This window comes from Dermacentor silvarum, chromosome 3, assembly GCF_013339745.2.
Source record: "Dermacentor silvarum isolate Dsil-2018 chromosome 3, BIME_Dsil_1.4, whole genome shotgun sequence".
NCBI classification, from domain to species: domain Eukaryota; kingdom Metazoa; phylum Arthropoda; class Arachnida; order Ixodida; family Ixodidae; genus Dermacentor; species Dermacentor silvarum.
This window is the reverse complement of record NC_051156.1, coordinates 178,350,367-178,373,542: the sequence shown is the minus strand read 5'-3', so window position 1 is coordinate 178,373,542 and position 23,176 is coordinate 178,350,367. Positions and strand designations below refer to the sequence as shown.

General features: G+C 44.6%; 1 protein-coding gene across 2 annotated transcripts in view; it reads right to left on the bottom strand.

Annotated features, from left to right (window-relative positions):
- Positions 1–1,871: 1,871 nt before the first annotated feature.
- LOC119446147 (mite group 2 allergen-like Ixo r 2) overlaps positions 1,872–23,176 on the bottom strand; it is a 145,264-nt gene continuing 123,959 nt past the window's right edge. Inside the window, exons 1-4 of one of the 2 annotated variants that reach the window (XM_037710506.2) lie at positions 11,077–11,309; positions 5,908–6,012; positions 4,845–5,017; positions 1,872–2,069 (exon numbers count right to left, since the gene is read on the bottom strand). In XM_037710506.2, the coding sequence (XP_037566434.1) occupies positions 1,989–2,069; positions 4,845–5,017; positions 5,908–6,012; positions 11,077–11,158 (441 nt within the window). In that variant the 5' untranslated portion in view covers positions 11,159–11,309 and the 3' untranslated portion in view covers positions 1,872–1,988. Of the gene's footprint in view, positions 2,070–4,844; positions 5,018–5,907; positions 6,013–11,076; positions 11,310–23,176 lie in introns of those variants that run through there. The other variant, XM_049663945.1, reaches the window with a different exon arrangement.

The following is a 23,176-nucleotide window of genomic DNA, read 5'->3' as shown; positions in this document are numbered from 1 at the left end:
CACGGGTTCAGGAAATTTTTTCTTGTGAAAAACAACTAATAACATTTACTAATGACTTGCATGCGTTTTTGGACTCGGGTTTTGCGACGGACCGTATTTGTTTAGACTTTTCTAAAGCCTTTGATAGAGTTAATCATCCATTACTTATCTATAAGCTAAGCCTTCTAAATATTGGCCCTTTAATATTCAAATGGATTTGTAGCTTTCTTTCTAGTCGTACCCAATATGTAACCATCAATGACAATGACTCACCAGAGGTACCAGTAGAATCGGGTGTACCTCAAGGCTCCGTAATGGCGCCTTTAATTTTCCTCATTTATATTAACAACCTGCCTAATCAAATCACTAGTTCTGTTTGTTTATTTTCCGACGATTGCGTAATTTACCGGAAGATAACTAATGATTCTGATATGGTTACATGACAATCAGATCTTGATAACATTACAACCTGGTGCTCCCGCTGGCACATGAATCTTAACACCTCAAAATGTAAATTCATGAGAATGTCACGTAGCCAAGTACCTTTTGCAAACTACCACCTTAACAACATACTACTTGAATCAGTATCATGTCATAAATACCTCGGAGTGCACACTACAAAAAATCTCTCATGGAAACGACATATCGAACACATTACATCAAAGCTAACCGCATGCTGGGCTATCTGAAACGCAATTTTCCTCTCGCACCTTCTTCCCTGAAAAAACAGTTTTATGTCACGCTCATTTGCCCTAATATAAATTATGCATAATCCATATGGGACCCTCACCAATTAACATCAATTAATTTCTCAGAAGCTGTGCAGAATCGGTCCGTTCGTTTTATTCTTAACAATTACCAGTGCACAGCAAGCGTAACTAACATGAAACTTGCCCTCAACATATCTCCCCTTTCAAAACGCAGAAAAATCGCTCGCCTTTGTTTGTTCCATAAAATATACCGTTTAATTCCCACGCTCAAGTCACGCTTTATCGAACCAGCCTCTTTTACTTATGGACGCTTGGACTATCATACGGTGAACATCCCATTCCACAAAACGTCTACCTATGGTAACTCATTTCTTCCAAAATCATGCCAGGAATGGAATCGCCTACCGGACCCACTAGTCTGTATAACTAACACCGATGACTTCCGTAAGGCGCTTACTGACATTATCTGGTACACTTTGATGCGAATGTATAGCGAAGCAGTTCCGTTTTCTCCTGATCAGTACTGTTTATAAGTTATTTATATTTTACTAATCTACCTAATCTACAAACAGTATGTTTTGTATTATGCTTTCTTTTCTATCATTATGTGCTTACCGTCCCACTCTAACTTGCTATATATACCATGCACTTAGAGTTCATCTGTATTACCATAGTTCTCTGTTTTTCTTTGTATAATTATTTTTTGCTATCATAATATGCTTATTTTGTCGCTCTAACTTACGTTATCGTTACATTGTACCATGCATTGTCATCTGATTAGAATTCGTGTTTTCTTTTCTTATTTTTGTATAGTTATCTCTATTTATTAGCCCCTCCCCTCTGTAATGCTTTATTGTAAGCCCTAAGGTACTATAAATAAATAATAAATAAATAAATAAATAAATAAATAAATAAATAAATAAATAAATAAATAAATAAATAAATAAATAAATAAATAAATAAATAAATAAATAAATAAATAAATAAATAAATAAATAAATAAATAAATAAATAAATAAATAAAAGTATGTCGTCCTGGGCATCAGAACAGGAATCATAGTCTAGCTATTTGTAACAACAAGAACAACAACAACGACAACATTTTTTTTATTTAGATGTATAAACAAGGGAATGGTAGGCCACGTCAGAGCCGGCTATACCAAAATCCCCAATTTGTTACTCAAACAATAATAAAACAACAATTTAAGCGAAACCTCAGAGCTTGTTGTAATGCCTCTTTCCCCTTTCTATTTAGAGTTAATTTAGGTCCTTTGCAACAGTCAGCGTAATCCAAGAAGATCACACGACGATCAACGATGACTTGGTGCAGAGGCTGACGCCTTTGTCTCCCTTCAACTTTATGGTCAGAGGAGATTTGCCCTGTAGAAGGGAAGAAAATAGAAAAAAAGGTCATTGATCGCTGTCATGCACAATGCTATTAGCATATGCAGATGAAAGTTTAGTTAGCTGATTTCTTGATATACCGTATCTGTCAGCAAGAACTGAAGTCAATGGCAACCTAAGATTCTAGTGGCAAACAAATGCACTGCTGTCCATATTGAAGAGAATTCGTACAGATGGGGCAGCCAAATACGTTCGCTCAGTTCCGTGTCGTTACGGTAGAGATGACCTACTGACAGTGTCGGCGTCCCTTGGGAACTATGTTTTGGAGCGCGGAGGCACAGATAGTAGGTGTAATGCGGTGGGTGGGACTTGTACTGTATTCCTAGGTTGACATCGACTGAAGACACAAAGATAGTCAGGGAAACTTTCCATGTCAATCTTTCCAACACTCCTCGCGACCAGTCCTTCTCAGTCAGAGCTGGCCGGAGTGTTTCGCGCTGGACCATTTTCTATTATCGCTCAAAAGCGATGCGTTTCAGCTTTTATCGTTGGTTTTTCGTGTCTTGTACTGTACCTATTTATTGCAATTGGAAGGTCATTCCTACTCTTTTCTTTTATTCATGCACACGATGACCGAAGTCTATGTAATGTATACCCATCTTTTGAATGAGAATGAAAACGAAAGAACAATATACCCTCCTGAGACCCGAATACAGCTATAGGACACAATCGCTCTTCAAGGATGCTTTTTATTGTCTGCTTTTATGTTATGAACGTGAAAATCAATTTTGAAATTTTAAATGCCACAGTTAGATGCGAGAAGCTGCGTCTCCACGTACGTGAAAAAATAACAATCTTCTCATGTTTCCTACATAGCAAACATGAGGAGATTGTTATTTTTCTGTAAAAACTGCATTTCATTGCCTAAACGCAGATATGAAGCTGGAACTTCGTGTAGTACATTGCCATGTTGCGGCCACCGTCCGGTATTTTCACGCAATCTCAGTGATTTCGAAACACACTTCAAGGTTGCTTTCCGCCGTCTGAGATGACACAGAGGTCTAGATTAATTTAGTGTCAAATTTCTCGAAGAATATGAGAAAACCACTTCTTTACAGTTACACATGCATCTATCGTACCCAGAATGAATATATTGCGTAATCACTTTCGAGTGAATTTCGAAAAAAGTTGAAGGCTATGTGCAATGTATTGTAAAAGGGGTCTTAGGAGGATACGGGAAGATTGCACAGTAGTCCGCGCAATAGCTAAAGGAAAGAGGAAATTCACTGTTTGCGTAAGAATGTGGGTTTGTTTTGACAGATGAGAATACACGTAATGCGGGAGGTGGAACGACATGACATGAGACGAACACAATCGACTTCCTTTGAGCCTACCCTTCTCCCCCCGCCCGGTATTTTGGGTTGATTGGGGAAGAAATGTAATGCATCATACTTTCGTTATAGTTTACCAATCATAGTTACAAGTAAACAAAATGCGAAAGAAAGTACTCAATGTATTGGATATTATGTAAGCTATATTCATTCGCAGATCTCGTGATCTTACTGTATAGAAACTAGCGCTCATCTAACTTTGTAATGAAATTGTTGAAACAAGAGAGAGAGCGAAGAAAAAGGGAAGGCAGGAATGTTAATAGAAAAGTGTCTGGTTGGCTACTCTACTCTGAGGGAGGGGATTAGGGAAATATAAAGAGAGGGGAAGAAAAGAAAAGAAGATTGCGTGCAAAGGAGCTGACGTGTCAGGTAAGAATAAGAAAACGTCAGTTGGCATTCACGTGAAAGGTCTGTTCCAATTACGCAAAAAGAAAGAAAGAAAGAAAGAAAGAAAGAGAAAAGAGAAAAAGAAAGAAAGAAAGACAATGTATGTAAATGTAAGAAGAGAAAGAGCTCAAAAGATAACGTACGAAAACTTGTGGCAAAATTGGTAAAACAAATAGTCGGTAGGAAGCTCTGATGCTGCGTTTCTATACTTCGCTATAGCACCCATTTCTACAGGCAAGGATAACTTTCAAACGTGGAATAATAAGCGCTAAGTTTGGACGGGACAGTGACGCAGATACATTAGAGCACTGCACGGGCCGATTTTTTCAGCCCGAGCCCGGCCCGGGCCTGTTTTTACGTTGGGCGGCCCGCCCGAGCCCGATCAAAACTTTTATGGCGAGACCCGGGCCCGGCCCGGGCCCGGAAATAATCTACGTTACCCGCCCGGCCCGGCCCGCCACCCCTTTACCTTAGGCCCGAGCCCGGCCTGAGCCCGGCTCGAAACTGGCCCGAACCCGGCCCGAGACCGAAAAATACATGTTTTTCAGAGTTGAGACGCCCGAGAATAACTCGCTGCACGTTACATGCACACCACCAGAAAGCCCGAGCCCGGCCCGGGGCCCGCGTCAAAAAACACGAGCCCGGCCCGGGCCCGGGTCAAAAAGCACACGCCGTGCCCGAGCCCGTGCAGTGCTCTAGCAGACATGCGCATAACTTTCAAATATAAGTAGAAAATGGAATGAATGGCTCAATAAACGAGACGATGCAAAAGCAGTTAGCAATGACATGAGAGCCTTATGTTAGGTCAGGTTGTGGGAAGTATTTATTGTACAACAAGGAAAATGAGGAGTAGCTGTCGTCGGATTCTTTGGGCCCACCTTTATAGCATATATATATATATATATATATAGATAGATAGATAGATAGAGATAGATAGATAGATAGATAGATAGATAGATAGATAGATAGATAGATAGATAGATAGATAGATAGATAGATAGATAGATAGATAGCAGTGGAGTGAGCGACTCACCGCGGGCGCAAATGATGGAATGGGCATGGTGAAGATGCCCTTGTAGGTGTTTCCCTTCTTGATGGGGCACTTGACGACGCCGTTGCACATGTTGGTTTCAATGCCTGGCACAGGCAGAGGGACATTGAACACCTTCGTTGTCGCCTCCAGCACAGCTGTGTCACTGTCTTGGTCTGAGGAGGGAAAGGCGAGCGACGTGAACGAAGTAGAACGAGAAAAGTTAAAGCGTAGAGGCATGTAAGTAAATAAGGATAAGGTATAGGGATGAGTAAAAAAAAAGGACAGGGAATAAGTAAATAAGGTCATACAATTAGCTACCCTGCACCGGGGAAGAGAAACGAGGGACAGTGAACGCGAAAAGAAGGAAAAACGCCGAAAAGAGCGCGATCACGCTTACTTCAGGGTGCACCATGCATTCAGGAGAGCTAGCAAATTATATACAGCTGTCTCAAGCAGGCATTTTGATAGTTGTGTTCGTAGATGGCGCTTCAGACGAGAGTCACGACATATTTTGCTCAGTGAGTGGGATATTGTCGAACTTCTTTAGGAAAATCACAGAGAAAAAAATGTATGTCCGCAAAAGCTTACATTCCACTTTGTACAGGCATTATATGCAATGGCGAATGAATGAATGAAATCACGTTTATTCACACAATGGCGGGAAAAAGGCCGCCGTAAGCCTGGTACATCTGAGTCATATTCATCCTCAGTCACTTTCATACGAAGTAGCAACATATCTGGTCTTATTTATTGCTATAGAAACTGCCAAAAGCTACAAACACTCACTTAGCCCACCTAGAATGTGCTTGGGCTGGGCTCGTACAGAGGAACTGGACTCGCCCGCGCAGAAACGTTTTCCGATAAGCTAACAAAGGCGCTTTCTGTCTTTTCCTCTCTATATACTAAACGACTAAATCCAGGCCAGCTTGCTCCTTTTGGCCCGCATCATCAACCTCTGAATAAAGCTACGCTCTGCATTCTGCGACTTCACTTGTTTAAAGTCAGCATTTTAACCGCGATGACATTTTTTGCTCTCCAGAGAGCAGTTGCAGACTTTACTCACCAGATACCAATTCGAAGTAAATCCTGGCTGCGGTACCCCTCTTCATGACGCACGGGTCTGAGTCGCAGGGCTCAACCTGCAGCGAGACAATTTCAGCGGTGCTACCTGCGGAAATATGAACGAGTGCAAGTACTCGAATTAATTAGACCCAGAAGGTGGCAAGACAAAGTATTCGTGGCGGAGAGCTAGGGTTATCATCAGCATCATCATCATCGTAGGGAACATAGTCCCTTCCACGTTCCTGCCACCTTCGGCAGACACTCGCTTCTCCACAGAATGCGAAGTCTATACAACTGTAATTTACTCCATATTGATAGATTTCCAAACGTGTTGTCTTCTTTCCGTTCCTACCTTCGCACTTTCTCTTGAGCATACCTTCTAGTCTCCGTATAGTTTTTCTCTCCTTCCGTGTATTTACTCCGTCTCTCAATTGTGTGTTATCGCTGTATTGCTCGTTATGTAGCTGTTTATCTAGTTCATGTTTGTTTGACTTTTTTTTCTGATTTTTAATTTTCATTGTTTTCATCTCATAACTTTTGGTTGTAGTTGTTTTGCCTTTCCACCTTTTTGTTTTTGTTTCTCTTTGCACGAGCACTCAGACCTCAATATTGCTCCTGGAGACGTCAAATTATTGATCGATTGATTGATAGGGCAGGGAAGGGCAAATGTTGCCATTAAAGAAGAACGTTTCCAAAGTTCTATTTAGGTCCATTAGGTTACGCCGAAGTTACATAAAGCGTCATTTAACAACACAAGCGACCAGCTTAACGTGAATTGTAAATTACGCAAGCCATATATTTTAATGATAATTTGCTGATAAGTAGACAATATAATTTTCAAATTCTATGCCGAGTTTTCGTGCCGAGATGGGAAGCACAAAACGCTGAGTGGTATCATTTCAATGCAGTATTTTGTGCAATATTTCGTGCGCGCTATCACTAATTCTGGGAGTACAGTAGGTGTAGAGAACGCTGAATACAGGATGCATATCGTGTTATTCGCTTAGGCAACATCTAAAGATTTGTATACATATAGTAACATATTAACCTAAACTGTACCAATAGGACGCATTAATGAAAAGCTATTGAGATCCCCTTGTTCAGTGCCAGATATGCGTTGAGTAGTATGCTGTTCTTGGCGGTTTGTTTGATAACATAGCAAGCACTCTTGTCCATGTCTTTTATAATAGCCATAATTTAGCATAAATGAGTAATATGCGACACGCGCACGCACCCGCACACGCGCCGCACGCGCACACACACACACACACACACACACACACACACACACACACACACACACACACACACACACACACACACACACACACACACACACACACACACACACACACGCACGCACACACACACACACGCACGCACACACACACACACACACACACACACACACACACACGCACGCGCACACACACACACACACACACACACACACGCACACACACACACACACACACACACGCACGCACACACACACACACACACACACACACACACACACACACACACACACACACACACACACACACACCACACACACACACACACACACACACACACACACACACACACACACACACACACACACACACACACACACACACACACACTAAAATGTGAAGCTGCCATTGCAACTTGAAGCTTCGCTGCTGCATTGATATGCAATGCGGCGAAGAGCTCTTCACGCACTGGATCCATGCGGGCAAGTGGCGCCACCACGTGGCCGCTCGACACACCACTGCAAACGCTGCCTGACTGAAGGCTTGCATTGAGACACACATAGAGCTATGAATAAATGAATGGACGTAACGCGTCTAGTTATTTAGCTCGGGTCGAGAGGCTGCATTATTCCACCGCAACGATTAAAGATGCAGACAGCGAGAGAAAGGACATAACAAGTGCTGGACAAATGGCATATGCCCCTTCTTTGTGAGTGCGCGCGTTTTAACCAGGAAAGGCAGTGGCGCACCGACCGGGCGGGTTCGGGGGTGGAAATCCCCCCTCCGTTTTGTTTAACCCCTTTTCTTTCCTTGCGCATTTGAGTACTGTAACTAAGATGAAAGACGCGCAATCGTCTGCACACTCGCAAAAAGCGCATTTTTTGCCAATTTCCCGTGAAGAAATTTAAATTAGTGCTGTTTAGATGGTATTGGCAAACTGTCACCTCCCTCCTGGCAGAGATCATGGGTGCGCTACTGAGGAAAGGGTAGAGCTAACCTCCACACTGGACTAGCTGGACAATCGCCCTCTCACAGAAAGTAAAGTTCTTGGACACTGGCCTACACGGACACCAGAGCGAGCCGCTACAAATGCACTGTTGTGTTACCTAAGAGATAACGGATTGGGCGACGACAAATTGTAACTGCACGACACTGTGCGCTGTGGGAGGTTGTATGTTTTAGTGAGGCATTGAGACTGTGTATGACTATTTGGCACCTTCACAGACTGTGTGACAGCACCCACAAAGATAATTTCATATTGTTCATGCTTCCATTCTTTTTCGTTCATTTCACGTTTACATTTTCCCTGCCCCAGTACAGGTTAGCTAGCCGGGGATATGCCCTGGTTAAACATCTCTGTAGACCTCTCTCTCTCTCTCTCTCTCTTTAAGTGAGCGCGGGACACTACGCCAATACGAAAAGGACACAAGATGAGCGCTGCTGGTTTACGTCCGAAAAAAAAAAAAAGTTTCGCCCTTAGGGCGAAGCACTGGCAGCTATAGCAAGGTTTAGAGTAGCGCTCGAGGACTTCGGACGATGCGACGTGACGCTATACGTAGCACGCGAGGCAATTGCTGCCGCGCAGCAAGAACAGCGTCCTGGCAGATATATACTAGGCGTCTACAAAAGCTGACGTTGAAAATACTTATGGAACTTGTTCTGACATCAGACAATTGTTCAGCCTGCAGGAAAGGCGCGCAGTGAGTCGCATAAGCTAGCATTCTAGCTCTGCTTATGCGCCTACAGCATTGTTCTCCCATCAGGCAGTAAGACACTCCTGTTGTGCACATTGGGCCTGCCGAAGGCGCTTATAGAGCAACTCCGGCGTTTCTTTAATCATGTTAGGACATTGTAATTTTCAAATGGCATTGACAGTCCTGTCGCCGGTAAGGTGGTCCAGTTTGCTTAGAAACTCATCAATAATTTTAAATAACCAATAAACAAGGTGCCGAAACCGAAACGGGTAGCTGCTTCGTGTGACGTCTACGATGAGTCGATGACGTCAGATCCTACACTACCGTAATGTAAACACGCAGTCGCACGTGTCGCTAACACTAAAAAAGCGAAGCTGACGATGTCTTCTGACGGCACGGAGAGCTTTTCCAGCTCTTTCGAACTAGACAGCGGTGATCTCAGCGACGATTCAGCGACGATATGAGCGCTGAAGGATAGCCGTTTGCTTTTGACCCGACCCCGCGGCGCGAGGCGGCTGACGAGCCCCAAGCGGAACGCATTGTGCGGCGGCAAGACGAAGAGAAGCACCGGTCATCACGTCCGCCAAAACGGTGATTGTCAGCCGTCGTCTCGTAGAAAAAGAAGCCAGCTTCGACGTTCCTGGGTGAAGTGGCAGTGCAGACTCCGATGTCGCAAACACAAGGTGGCCAGTAAAAGGTCATACATTCGTGGGCCTGAGTCGGGAACACGCAACCAATCTTCAAAATTCATTTTCACGAGAACTAAATGACTTGCAGTCATATCGTTTGGCACAGATAATCAGAGTGCAAAAGAGAGCGTATATTCAAAATTTTATTAAAGTCAGTGGGCATTGAAAAATCGCCGGAGTTGCCCTTGCCGTGTAATGCTGCGTCCCGGTTCAAAATGTTTTCGCCATTACCCTGTGCTATCGGATGTCCTTGAGTTCCCATAACTAAGTATTGTGACAGCCTTCAGACCCTCGCACTAGGTAAGTGGGGAGGCTAGGTCCACCTGCAGCACGCAACACTCCCCCTTATTCGATACCGTGTGCTCACCGCGCGCGCCGTTCTGTGTCCATTTTCGATCGATCACTTTCCGGCATAAATTTACTTTTGCGTGATGCCACATATGCTGCGCGACCGTCAGCCAACATCTTAACCAATCAATGCGCATACGAAAGTGATATACGTATTCTCTAAAAGATTCTATCGAGTGGCAGTGGCCCTCCATTCGCTATTCCAGGCGGACATACTGGCCTCGTGGTGACATTGTATACCTAGGAATGAAGCGTTCTGTCTCCCTTTGAAGGCTCCTAAAGGCATCAATGGACGTTTGGCAAGTAAGGCTACAGGTCACTTAGCACTTGGTGTAGCAGGCGTTCTCATTGAGTATTCGGCGAATCTGGTGGAGTGTTACCATTCTACTTCAACTCCATAAAATAGCCTTGATGTGTGCTGGTAGCGTTAGACCTGCTCACGCTATCGTTAAACGCTCGAACGGAGGAATCGCCTGCTTGCCTGTGCTCGCACGGCTAGATAAGTCCGCTGCTAACACAATTTTCATCGTCATCTGCCTGTCTACCGACGGTATAGAACAATGGGATCGCTGAGTTACGCGTTGCGGTATTTGGTGTCGCTGCGGTATGCGGTAGGGTTTACGGTTAACTGGGAGGCCAGGCGTAGTGGTGGGAAATAATTGACTTGCTTTCTGCTACTCCATTTGACTTCGGTATAGGTTTAGGCGTAATGAGAGACTGAAAAATTGACACTGTATACACCTTTCACTATAGGCTGCTAGCTAACACATATTCTAAACGAATGATTACAATTAATAGCACCAATGTATACCGGAAGCTTACTTCGTTACTGAGACATGCGAGCAAAAATGAACGACCAAAGAAAAATAACTATAGCTTGGTATGGCCCGACTCTGTTCATACCTGGTCACAATGCGATGACTGAGACTTCTGCTGCTGGCATCTCCTGCCCCCTCCCGCCCCCTTCCTCCGCCTGTATAATTTATTTATCTGGGAAGAAGAAGCTGAAGCACCCTTTTGCGTTCATCATCATCATAATTATTAGTTTTGAAACACATGTACTTGACAGGAAAGGGAAAGAGAAGAGGATGCATGCTGGCAACTGCCACCGGCAAGTGTCACAACGCCTGCCTACTCTTCAGCACGGAGGAGGCAGAAACTAGCTTACGTAAATTCAAAGAAAATACAGAAGGGCGCTTACCACAGTCCTCGTACACGGCATCCCTAATCTGTCCGAAAGCGACGCCAGCGGCGACGAGAAGGAAAGCGGCGCGCACCAGCATCGTGGTCAACGACGGGCTCGGGTTCGAGTGTCACTGGAAAACCGGAGACGCGTGGCGAGGCACAGTGGGTCAGCTATATAGCCACACAATCGGAACAGGTGAGACGCTTCGCACGAGGCGGGGGCGGATTTGTGCGCGCCAACCTTGACCGATTCCAAAGGTTGACGCTCCGCCAGCGCTGATAGCGAACCGGTTGCCTTCCACACGTATCTGTGGAGCGCACTCTTCGCGATTCCGGTTGTTCACACACGGTGTGCATAACGCGCACCGGCTGGGATGCCGTTATCGAAAAATTCTTGACATCAACGGAATCCATACTTGCTCCTTAGCGCGTATGATAACATTCGCGCTAATAGGCCGACTGTGGGAAAGTGCAGTTGAGGAGGAGGAGCATCCTAATGTATCGCGTTAATTTAAGATGACGAAATCTTTTTCTTTTTTCTTTTTTCTCACTGCTCATTTTAATTGCGTCGTGGTGAATTTCTACTCAATTTGACAAGAAACGAATCCTATATAACACAACAAAGCAAAACTTAGCACAGCACAACACAACACAGTATATAGGTGTACTGTGCCACACAACAATATGTAAGATACGATAATATGCTACGCAACGTATCAGTCGCTCATTTTTACCGAGAATATGACAAAGCTGTGAGTAAATTCTGCTGTTAAGCCTACAGCTGCCTTTACACATCGTATTTATTTTCATAACATCACACATTGTCGTTCCTTACATCCAACAGCAGCAATGAAAAAAAAAAAAGAAAAAAAAAATAAGGAAGAAGAAACCACACTTGAGATCGGACACTTTGTACTCTAAAATGTGGACAGTCACTTTAGCATTCGCTAAATGGGATGAAGGTGAGAACCTACGCGCTCACAAGACATTCATTAAATTACTTTGACATTCTCATTCGATTGTGTTGTTTCTTCCTAGTACTTGTTTTCACTTTACTTATTATTATTATTATTATTATTATTATTATTATTATTATTATTATTATTATTATTATTATTATTATTATTATTATTATTATTATTATTATTATTATTATTATTATTATTATTGCTCTGTAGGTTTAGGTAGTTCATCCTCCGAAGACGTACTTTCCATCACGCGAGACAGCGAGTTCAGTAGGGTGAGACAATCTGAAGCGCGCTGTGCTACGTCATCGCACGGTTTTTTTTTTTTGTTTCCATGACGCACCTCACCGGATGTACACGTCGCGGTAGAAACTGGTAGACTACATAATTCACATTTGATTCACTTTTTTTCACCATAGATTCGCGTTAATTCCCATTTCATTCACCTTACTTCTGTTTACTTCACTTAATTCACCTTTTGATTCACGCATTTTATCGTAGAGTCACATTTATCATTAAAGCACTTAATTCACGTTTAAACTTATCACCTCTAATCACTTGCATGTCATTAACTGCATTACTTCACTTAAGTCACCTTTTGATTCACGTAATTTGACTTCAGATTCACATTTAACACTTAAAATACTTAATTAACATTTAAGCGTATCACCTCTAATCACTTATAATGCCGTTTAATGTGTCTGAGGCGTAGCTTGAACTTTTATTTGTTTGAGCGGCTTCCTAGCTCGTACTGTCTTGGTCTTCTTGAGCTTAAGCACCGGCGTCCGCGTGGCATTCGGCACTATCAGTGCAGTCTAACGGTGGCGCCGAAATGTTTTGCGCATGCTCAGTGGTCACTTTAATTTTGGTGCCATAACGCAGTACGGTCGTGGGATGTTTCGTCCCATGAGCCATCTAAGGCTTTCGCCTTAAAATAACACCGCTGTCAGTTTCTGGGCGATGTCTGATTGGCCACTGCATCATCGCGCTGCGAAGTCATGCTCGATAACTTAGCAACGCGTATGCACAGGACTTCTCTTTAGGTGTCTGGAATAGCACGTCAAGCGGTCAGCCAGGCAACCCCCCCCCCCCCCCCCCCCCAAGTTTTTCATTAAACCAGTACTGATCCCACATCTTCGAAGTCGTGAGAAACTATACCACGTGCTACTCGCACGTGACATGATAGCACCTAGCAAGTATACGAAGGTTGGGATGCACGTATAAGATATTACAGTTTGATACTACGGTTATTCTCGAAACGCCAGACCTCGCTTCATCGGCGTTATCGTGACGTTGTAACACAGCAAGACATTTATCGACGTCGTGTAGCAATAAGGCTATATATAAATAAGTACGACGACGTTGCTCATGAGAAGATAACCAAAATGTGCTGCGCGCCTTTCTTCTTCGGCTGTAGCGTGTGATGGCCGCGCCGATTGCAGGAATTGAGCGAACCGATATATAATGACGTCATGACCCATACATCACCTGGGTGCCAAAACCATATTTGGTTCGTAGAAACACACATAATTTAGAAATGTAGAGCGCTCTGGCGATTGACAGTATTCCCTCTTGTTTAGAGGTCTGAGAGAGAGCGAGAGAAAGCACTTTATTTGCATCTGTCAGATAGTATGGGAGACGCAGCTCACCCTTTCACCGTCTGCCTCCCCCCTAGACGTCGGCCGGAATCAGTTGGCTTCCGGTGGCGGCCTGGGCTTGACAGATGGCTTGTTTTTGGGCTTGTTCTTCTTGGCTATGGAGGGAGGATTCCCACGATTCCTTGTCCCCATCTAGTCTGAGATTCAGATATTGAGCGTTGTTAATTTAATGTAGAGTGGTCGTGCCTTCATTTTACCGGTGAAAAAAAAAAAAAAAAAAAAAAAACAGAGAGAAATGAAAATTCATGCCAGTACAGTCCTTTAAAGACAACATTTCTCTCTCTACATGTACTCTATTGCGCATCTATTGCGCAAATGCCTTCCGCTAATGACCACTGCCGCGTTATTTTTCGTAATCGCACCGGCCAATAAGAAAACGCTCTTGAGTAAGAAAGTTTTTTTGTGTTTATCGAAACTGTGACCACAACGCTGAGTTTAAGATCTTGATAAGTGCTAGCCCATTAAATTATATATATATATATATATATATATATATATATATATATATATATATATATATATATGTGTGTGTGTGTGTGTGTGTGTGTGTAGAGAGAGTTAGAGAGAGGGAGAGAGATAACCATGTGAAGAAGGTACCGGTGGTGGCACAAAGGTGCCTTGCGTTCCTCTTCTTTTACATTTTCTTCTCTTTAGGCCCACCCTTTGTCAGCCGGTATTCCGAGTCGAAAGCGTATACATGTCAGCAATATGTTGAAGCAGCAGTGTGTTTTCCCGAGGTTATTCATTGCTTATTTCAGAGGGAATGGGACCTTATTCATAAAACAGTTCTTACTGAAGAACAGTTCTTATAAGAGCCAACCCATCGTGATGTTACACATTTCAGCAGGCAGCCGGCATATGGCAAACAGCACTGACAAAAGAAAAACTTAGTGAATTCGGCCTTTGATTACTTGTAGCGAGCAGTTGCGGTGCGCTGGTACCTTCCGAGTCATGCCTTCTGGAATAAGTATACCACAATTAATGTCCCGAGGCGTTACGTTTCCATAGGAAAATATCAACTTCAGAAGTTACGACGACAGGCCCCGCATAGAATACTTCCACTCCACAAGGCACACATCTCTACGGACGTTTCGTGTAGCAAGAGGCCCAACGACTTCGATAGTGAGCGCAGCGATAGCGCTGGCTGCTATCGCAGGCGTTATCTACTTTTTCACGCCCGCTGTACAAACGTGTGCGTCTGCAGGAGCGATACAGTCGCCCTTAATTATAAGCCATCTCGCTATAAAACGAAAAGAAGGGGAGCTTTCCGCCAGGTAGAGTCACCAATTAAAAAAGCCAAGCTTCGCAAATAAGTGATAACAATGAGATAAACGGCTCAGGCACGGCCACTCGATGGGTTTCCATCGAGCGGCCGTAGCTCAGGTGTCGTAAGCGCCGTGGCTTTTTAGATATTCTTCGATCTGTTCTGTTCTATGAATGGGTTGCTGGTGGGAGATTGAAGTAGAAAATACCTGGGCTGTTCCATTATCTGTTCTGCAGCTGAAAATGAATGAATGATGACGATAATAAGATAAGGCTGCCACCACGGGGCTTTCAAATCTGTCCGTCATGCTAGACAATGAATGGCTCATACCCCCTTGAGCAATGGCTCATGATCAGCCTATATTTATGCGCACTGCAGGACGAAGGCCTCTCCCTGCAATGTTCAATTACCCCTGTCTTGCGCCTGCAAATTTCCTAACTTCATCACCCCACTTAGTTTTCTGCTGTCCTCGACTGCGCTTCCCTTCTTTTTGTATCCATTCTGTAACTCTAATGGTCCACCGGTTATCCATCCTACGCATTACATGGCCTGCCCAGCCCCATTTTTAAACAGCGAAGCTGTTTAAGCCAGCCATAATTTGTGGTTCGTGGTGCGTATCAAGAAATTACCAAGAAAGAAAATAAACTTTCTTGCCGAGGCGGGATTCGAGCCCGCGTACCCCCGGTCCCAAAGCGAGCGTCGTAACCACTAGGCTTTACAGCCACGCCTGCAGAACATGCATTTATGCGAACCATATGATTGCGTTCGAGCGTCGTCGTCTTCGCCCACAGCTGGCGCGTTCGTACGCTCGTGCTCTGCGAGGTGAAGAGGTTTTTCGCGCTTTGAGAGCGAGAGAGAGACGCATTCACGGAGCGGGTCTCCTGGAACGCGGTGTCGGCATTGGAACGTGGTGTCGGTGTTGCAAGCTGCACTTTGCAACGCGCAGTGACGGCTGTCACTGCGAGTTACAAAACATTATCATCATGACAAGTTCGCGGGCACTTCCGGGAAATGCTGGGCTATGATCGCCCAGCTTCGCTGTTTGAAGCGTTGTGTGGCCGAGTGCAAGATTAAGCGTTTTTTTCTCTCCTATTGTCCATTAGAATATCGGCTATCCCCAGTTTGTTCTCTCATCCACATCACTGTCGTCCTGTCTCTTAAGGTTAGGCCTAACATTTTTCGTTCCATCGCTCTTTGTGCGGTCCTTAACTTGTTTTCGAGCTTCTTTGTTAACCTCCAAGTTTGTGGCCCATATGTATAAGCACCGGTAGAATGCAGTGATTGTACACTTTTCTTTTAAACGACAGTGGTAAGCTCCCAGTCAGGATTTGACAATGCCTGCCGTATGCACTCCAACCCAATTTTATTCATCTGTAAATTTTCTTCTCATGATCAGGGTCACCTGTGACTAATTGACCTAGACAAACGTACTCCTTTACAGACTTCAGAGGCTGACCAGAATTCTTGTTCCTTTGTCAGGCAATTGAACATTATCTTTGTCTTCTGCATACTGATCTTCAACCCCACTCTTACACTGTCTCTGTTAAAGTCCTCAATCATTTGTTGTAAATCGTCCTCGTTGTTGCTGAATAGGACAATGCCATCTGCAACCCGAAGGTTGCTTAGATATTCGCCGTTGATCCTCACTTCTAGCCTTCCTAGTCTAAGAGCTTAAATACTTCTAAGCATGCAATGAATATAGCATGGGAAAGATTGTGTCTCCTTGCCTGACCCCTTTCTTGATAGGTGGCTTTCTACTTTTCTTGTGGAGAACCAATGTAGCTGTGGAATCTTTGTAGGTATTTCCCAAGATATTCACGTATGCCTCCTGTACTCCTTGATTACGCAATGCCTCTATGACTGCTGGTATCTCTACTGAATCAGATGCATTTTCATAATCTATGAAAGCCATATACATGGGTTTATTGTACTCCGCAGATTCCAGGATTACCTGATTGAAGACATGGATGTGATCCATTGTAGAATATCCCTTCCTTAAGACAGCCTGGTCTCTTGGTTCATTGAAGTCAATTGTTGCCCAGATTCAACTGGAAATTATCTTGGTGAATATTTTATACAATACTGAAAGCAAGATAATGGGCCTATATTTTTTCAGTTCTCTAACGTCTCCCTTCTTATGGATTATTATAATGTTGGCATTTTTCTACTTCTCTGACACACTTGAAGTCCTGAGGCATTGTGTATAAAGGGCCGCAAGCTTTTCAAGCATGATATCTCCTCCGTCTTTTATTAAGTGGACTGTTATTCCGTCTTCTACAGCCGATTTTCCTTGGGTCATGTCTTGCAAGGCCCTTTTAACTTCATCGCTTGTTATAAAATGAGCCTCGGTATCCTGTTCATCAGTACTTTGAACGAAAGTAGCTTGGCAGCTCTGGGTACTCTGCAGATCAGTATAGAATTCTTCCGCTGCTGATGATATTACCCTGCTTATCTTTCAGTGCATCCATCTTGCGTTGTCCTATGCCAATATTTTTTGGCACTAATTTCATTCGGCGTCAATTTTTACGGCTTCCTCAATCTTTTCCAAGATATAAGTTCGAATAACCCTTTCCTTCTTCTTGTTGATTAGTTTTGACAGTTTTCACACATTCATGCTTTGTCGTTTCTTTCTTAGGGCCTTTGTTACTTGGGAGAGCTTACCTACTGGTTGCCTTGGTGCCATTCCTCCCTCTTCAATTGCTGCTTCTGAGATCAGCCTAGTTACGGTTTCATTCATTATCTCTATGTTATCTTCATCTTTCTCTTCCAACGCTGCATTTTGTTTGCGAGCACCAGCCTGAATTGGTCTGCTTTTACCCTAACTGCATCTAGGTTGGGCTGTTTCTTTTTGACTAATTTCTCTCTTTCTCTCTTCAAATTGAGAGAAATCCTAGACCTCACTAACCTATGGTCACTGCACTTTACCCTACCCAACACTTCTACATCCTGCACTATGCTGGGATTGGCCGAGAGTATGAAATCTATTTCATTCCTCGTTTCTTCATTAGGGCTTTTCCAGGTCGACTTCCTGATGCTGCGCTTCCTGAAGAAGGTATTCATTATTCGGAGCCTATTCCTTTCCGCGAATTCTACCAACATCTCCTCTCTAGTGTTCCTAGAATCGATGCCGTAGTTGCCAACTGCTTGTTCAACAGCCTGCTTTTTCCCCACTTTACCAATGAAGTCGCTCATGACTACAGTATGCTAAGTTAGCACCTTTCTCATCGCCAATTCAACATCTTCATAAAACTTTTCTATTTCTTCATAATCGTGACTGGAGGTCGGGCCTAGGCTTGTACTACCTTCATTCTATACATCATACTCAGTTTTATTACGACGACTGCTACCCTCTCATTAATGCTGTACAATTCATCAATGTTGCCCGTAAGTCCTTATGGACTAGAAATCCTACCCCGAATTCTCTCTTATTTGGAAGACCTTTGCGGCAGAGGACATAGCCGTTAGTCACCACTGTATAAGCCTCACCAGTTGTTCTAACCTCACTAAGGCGAATAATATCCCAGGCAATGCCTGATGATTCCTCAAATAGCCCTGCTAAGCTAGCCTCACTCGAGAGGTTTCGCGTGTTGAACGTTCAAGGTTCAGTTTCCAGTGGTGGCCTGTCCGGATCCAGAGATTCTTAGCACCCTCTGCCGCGTCGCAGGGCTGACCGCCGCCTTGGTCAGGTCCTCCGCAGCCGCTGGGTACTGAGAGCCATGGGTTAATTGCAGGGGTCATGAAGGAAGTAGTGGCCGAATACTGCACCAGGGAGGCCAATTCCTGTTCTGGTGAGGGAGTGCCTTTGTTGAAGCTTAGTGGGCCTCCCTAATTTGGTTGCACCTAGACTAGTATAGCCTCACTGGCTCTCGGCAATTTTATTGCGATAGCAATTATATGGACACTCCAAAGCAGATTTCTGCCGTCGGCGTCGCCGTCGTCGTCGCCGTCGCCGTGAGGTTCCGTATGACGTCAATGGAGATGAAATCGTCGCCGCGCGCCGCCGAACGCTGTATGTGCGAGTGAAAGGGCGCGAGGGACGCGCGCTTTCACGGAGAGTGAACCGACGGCGGAGAACAAACGCGCGTTCTGCGCCGTGCTCCCTTAATGGCTGCAGAAGTAGGCGTCTCTTTCCTCCTTTACAATCACCATATATGTAGAGCAAACGCGCCTTCTTATTGGGGGGGGGGGGGGGGGGAAGGGAGGCTAAGTTTAGCTGCGGCACCAAGTGCCTGTTTATATCAGAGGCTTCAGCAACAGTCACCAACGCCGCACGCATTTTGTGCGAACGCGGGCAAAACGCCGACGGCGTCGACAAGCTCTAGCGTGTGGCCGGTGCTGCTGCATGTCCAAGTTTATACAGCTGATAAAGCTACTATCAATACTCCATATAGCTCTCTACAAATTTGCTATCGCAATTGATGCTTCGCCTTTCAGGTGAAACTGCAACCACTTTTTTTTTGCCGGTATCAGGCGCCACTCCAGCCTGAAAATGTAGTGGACTGGAGGAGAATTCGAACCTATGACCTTCAGATCAGAAGCCCGGTGTTCTACCTCTGCTCCACGCCACTACCCAGATGGGGTAGATGGGGATAACATCTCCAAAACAAAAGCCATGACATTTACCACGACCAGTGTACTTGCTTTTACACTGTTAATAACGTGGCCATTGAAAAAGTGTCCACAGTAAAATATCTAGGCGTTCACATTTCTTCAGACCTGACGTGGCACCAGTGACCAGCACATCGATTACATAAGTAGCAAAGCGTCCAAAACCCTCGGCTTTGTCAGGCGCCACTTGTACTCCACAAACCAGGCGGCCAAACGTTTAGCATACATTAGTTTAGTTAGACCGCAACTGGAATATGCCGCTATCATTTGGGATCAGCATCAAGAATACCTCACCAACAAACTCGAATGGCGACAGAATAAGGCTGCTAAATTTGTCACGAAAAAACATTCTAGTTACTACAGCGTAACTGATATTAAATTATCCCTATATTTACGCATGCTCGAAAAAAGAAGACTCGTTACACTGCTATCTCACTTTCACCGACTATATCATAATTCCTCGGCATTCACAGAAGCCCATTACAAACCGGCCCTTCGCCTCTTTCCCCGATTAGATCACCCTTTTAAAGTGCAGCCAAAGTTCGCTCGTACTGAACTTACGCATCAGTCACCACTATTCCTTGCCTTCTACCACTTGAACAGACTGCCAGCTGAAATAGCGTCCGAGAACAATCACGATGATTTTGTTAATAAACTGAAGTCCTGGATGCATACTTAGGTATACATACTAGCGTTTCCACGACCTATATTTTTAGCTTGTATTTCAAACTTGTATTTGTATTTTTCAATATTGCATTTGTATATCTCAATCTTGTATTTGTGATCTTGTACCTCGTATTTCGTGAAGGGTTTCTTTCTTTTTACTTGCCGTGCTATGTATAATCTCCATTCATTGCTTTTTTTATCAACCCCTTTATGTAATGCCTGTAATATTAATAATAAAAAAGAAAACAATGTGGGCAATTAGGAGTATATAGGGTAGAGAGTGGCGTAGAATTTGTGTAGGAGAGATGGAACTATCAGCCACTTTGTGTTCACTCTGCGTCTACGTTAACATGCAAAATCAAATTTGAACTGCGCGCCACGGCGACATTTCGAAGGCGCAGCGTTGTGGCCACCCCCCTCCGCCGTAGCCCTCGCAGTGCAAGGCATTGAAGGAGGAAGGGGAGCACAGCGGAGGCCGTGTTTGATTGCCAATAACTCCGCTTCTGCTGAACGCATTGAAGTACTTTTTGCAGCAAAGTATTTCTGAAAAGCCTATTTTCGCTTCACATGCCTTTCTCCGCTTCGATAAGAAGTGGTTCAGGGCCCCTTTAATGGATGCTAAACGGCTAAGTTCGTCGCAGCCTGACTCTAAAGAGCCTGTAAGAATTTCTATATGTAAGCCAATCATGCACTGCTTAGAATGAGCAGGATTGGGGTACTTAGCTTTGGCCGCTATAGAAGATCGGTGACACTCTATAAGATACGGACAGCTAGGATGAAGGGCGTCGCGAACCGCTATCACGCGGCAGGGCTGACCGGCACGTTCAGTGCGAGCAATGCGACTTGACGGGCCCGGCCCATCTCACAATGCTATATTGTATACATTAGGCACAAACTCATCGCAAGCTCCAGTACCTTGCCTAAAGTGGCTGTTTGATGTTCAGCCTGCAAACAGGTTGAAATAAACGTTGGAAAAACGCCTTTCCTGGCGAAAGATTCGCCTGATCTCGCAGCCCCATGCTATACCAGCGCGGCAGACTCATGTTGCTCTACTTACGCCAGCGCTTCCTACATGAAACTTTGGAAGAAGTTTCCTCTTCTCTTCTTCTTTCCGGGGTTTTACGTGCCAAAACCAGTTCTGATTATGAGGCACGCCGTAGTGGATGGCTCCGGATTATTTCGACCTCCTGGTGTTCTTTAACGTGCACTACAACGCAAGCACACGGGCATTTTTGCATTTCGCCTCCATCGAAATGCGGCCGCCGCGGCCGGGATTTGATCACGCGATCTCGTGCTCAGCAGCGCGATGCCTTAGCTGACTGAGCCACCGCGGCGGGTGAAAGAAGTTTCCTGACCACAAGAAAAGCATTCCGGGACCATGATACTATCTATGTTGAGGGAGAAAGGGCGCTGCTTGAAAGATTGCAGTGATGAGGCCTCGTCCAAACAAAGTTTTACTTGCTCCCATGAAGCCCCTAGTGATAAGAAGTTCTGGGCCTTCTACTGGCTCTCTGCCGTGAAATCATACGCCTGGTGAACTGACTGATAAGCTAGCTGAGATGGTGCACTGGACGTGAATCTTTCCAGAATAAACCTGCCTTGTAGAAACACCAAGGTCGATCCAAATAGATCGCGAAGCTTCGGGTGAAAAGCGGTTCAGATCGAATTGTCACCGACATCAGCAAGGGTGGTTATGGGAGCAGCGATTAAAGCGTGACTATGTTTGGAGGGAACAAACATTGCGAAAGAAAAAAAAAAGCGTTTATTAATTAAAGCGAGACACAGTTGGATTCAATTAATGAAAATAATATTCCTAATCGATTTTGTACATGCCTGGTGAGAAAAGAAGAGACAAATATATCTTACTTGATTGTTATCAATAAATACCTTTTTTTCAGTGCCCACCGTAAGAGCAAGGTAAATATACCTTGTGGCGAAGCTTCCATAGAAGCCCGTACATTCAAAACATGGCGATTCATCGGCAGTTCATGGGACTTAGCGCCATGAACTTGACGTCATGTCTGTTAAAAACAGAAGTGATCTCATTTTGTTCTTAAAGGGGCGAAATTTGTTTTCGGAGGCCTGCCATTAGAGCTGTATATTCAAATGCCCCGCCATTCGACTTGATGGGTGTTTCGAGCTTTCAGTGCGGAGAGCGATGCAGGAAAAGTTCAGCCGTACGGGTGTCGAAATCGTATCGCTGCACAGAACATACTTTCTTTGGAGGCCGACGAACGCTTTGGGCGTAGAGTGCTCGTCCTTTCGTCGGACGCCGAGCCCGTCAGCCAGCGCTGTCCCACGAAAACAACTAAAGTAAACAGTTATCTAGCGGTCGTAACTCACTACTTTTGACTGAACAGGTGAATCAACAATGAAACTACGCGCGTCACCAAATTCAGACAAACGTCAAGCAAAGCAAAACAACATGTGAGGGGAGCGTATTGTAACAGGTGAACTTTACGAGCGCGCCTTTCTGCCCACTTCAAGAGCTGCATTGCATTGCAAGTGATAGTGGTGTCAACGCCCGCCGCTATCGGTGGGCGCTCTTACGGTGGGCGCTGAAAAAAGGTATTTATTGATAATGATCAAGTAAAATAGAGTTGTTCTTTTCTCGCCATGCGTATAAAAATTGATTAGGAATTTTATTTTCATTGAATGAACCTAACTGTGCCCCTCTTTAATTAAAAAAAAACGCTTTTTTCTTTCCTAATGTTTGTTCCCCCTTCAAGCATAGTCGCGCTTCAATCGCTGCTAACTTAACCACTCTTGCTGATGTCGGTGACAATTCGTTCTGAACCGCTTTTCGTGCGAAGCTTCGCGACCTATTTGGATCGACCTTGGTAAGAGCGCCCATCGATAGCGGCGGGCGTTGACGGCGATATCACCAACCAACCAACCCAACCACCCAAACGACCAACCAACCAACCAACCAACCAACCGACCGACCGACCTGGC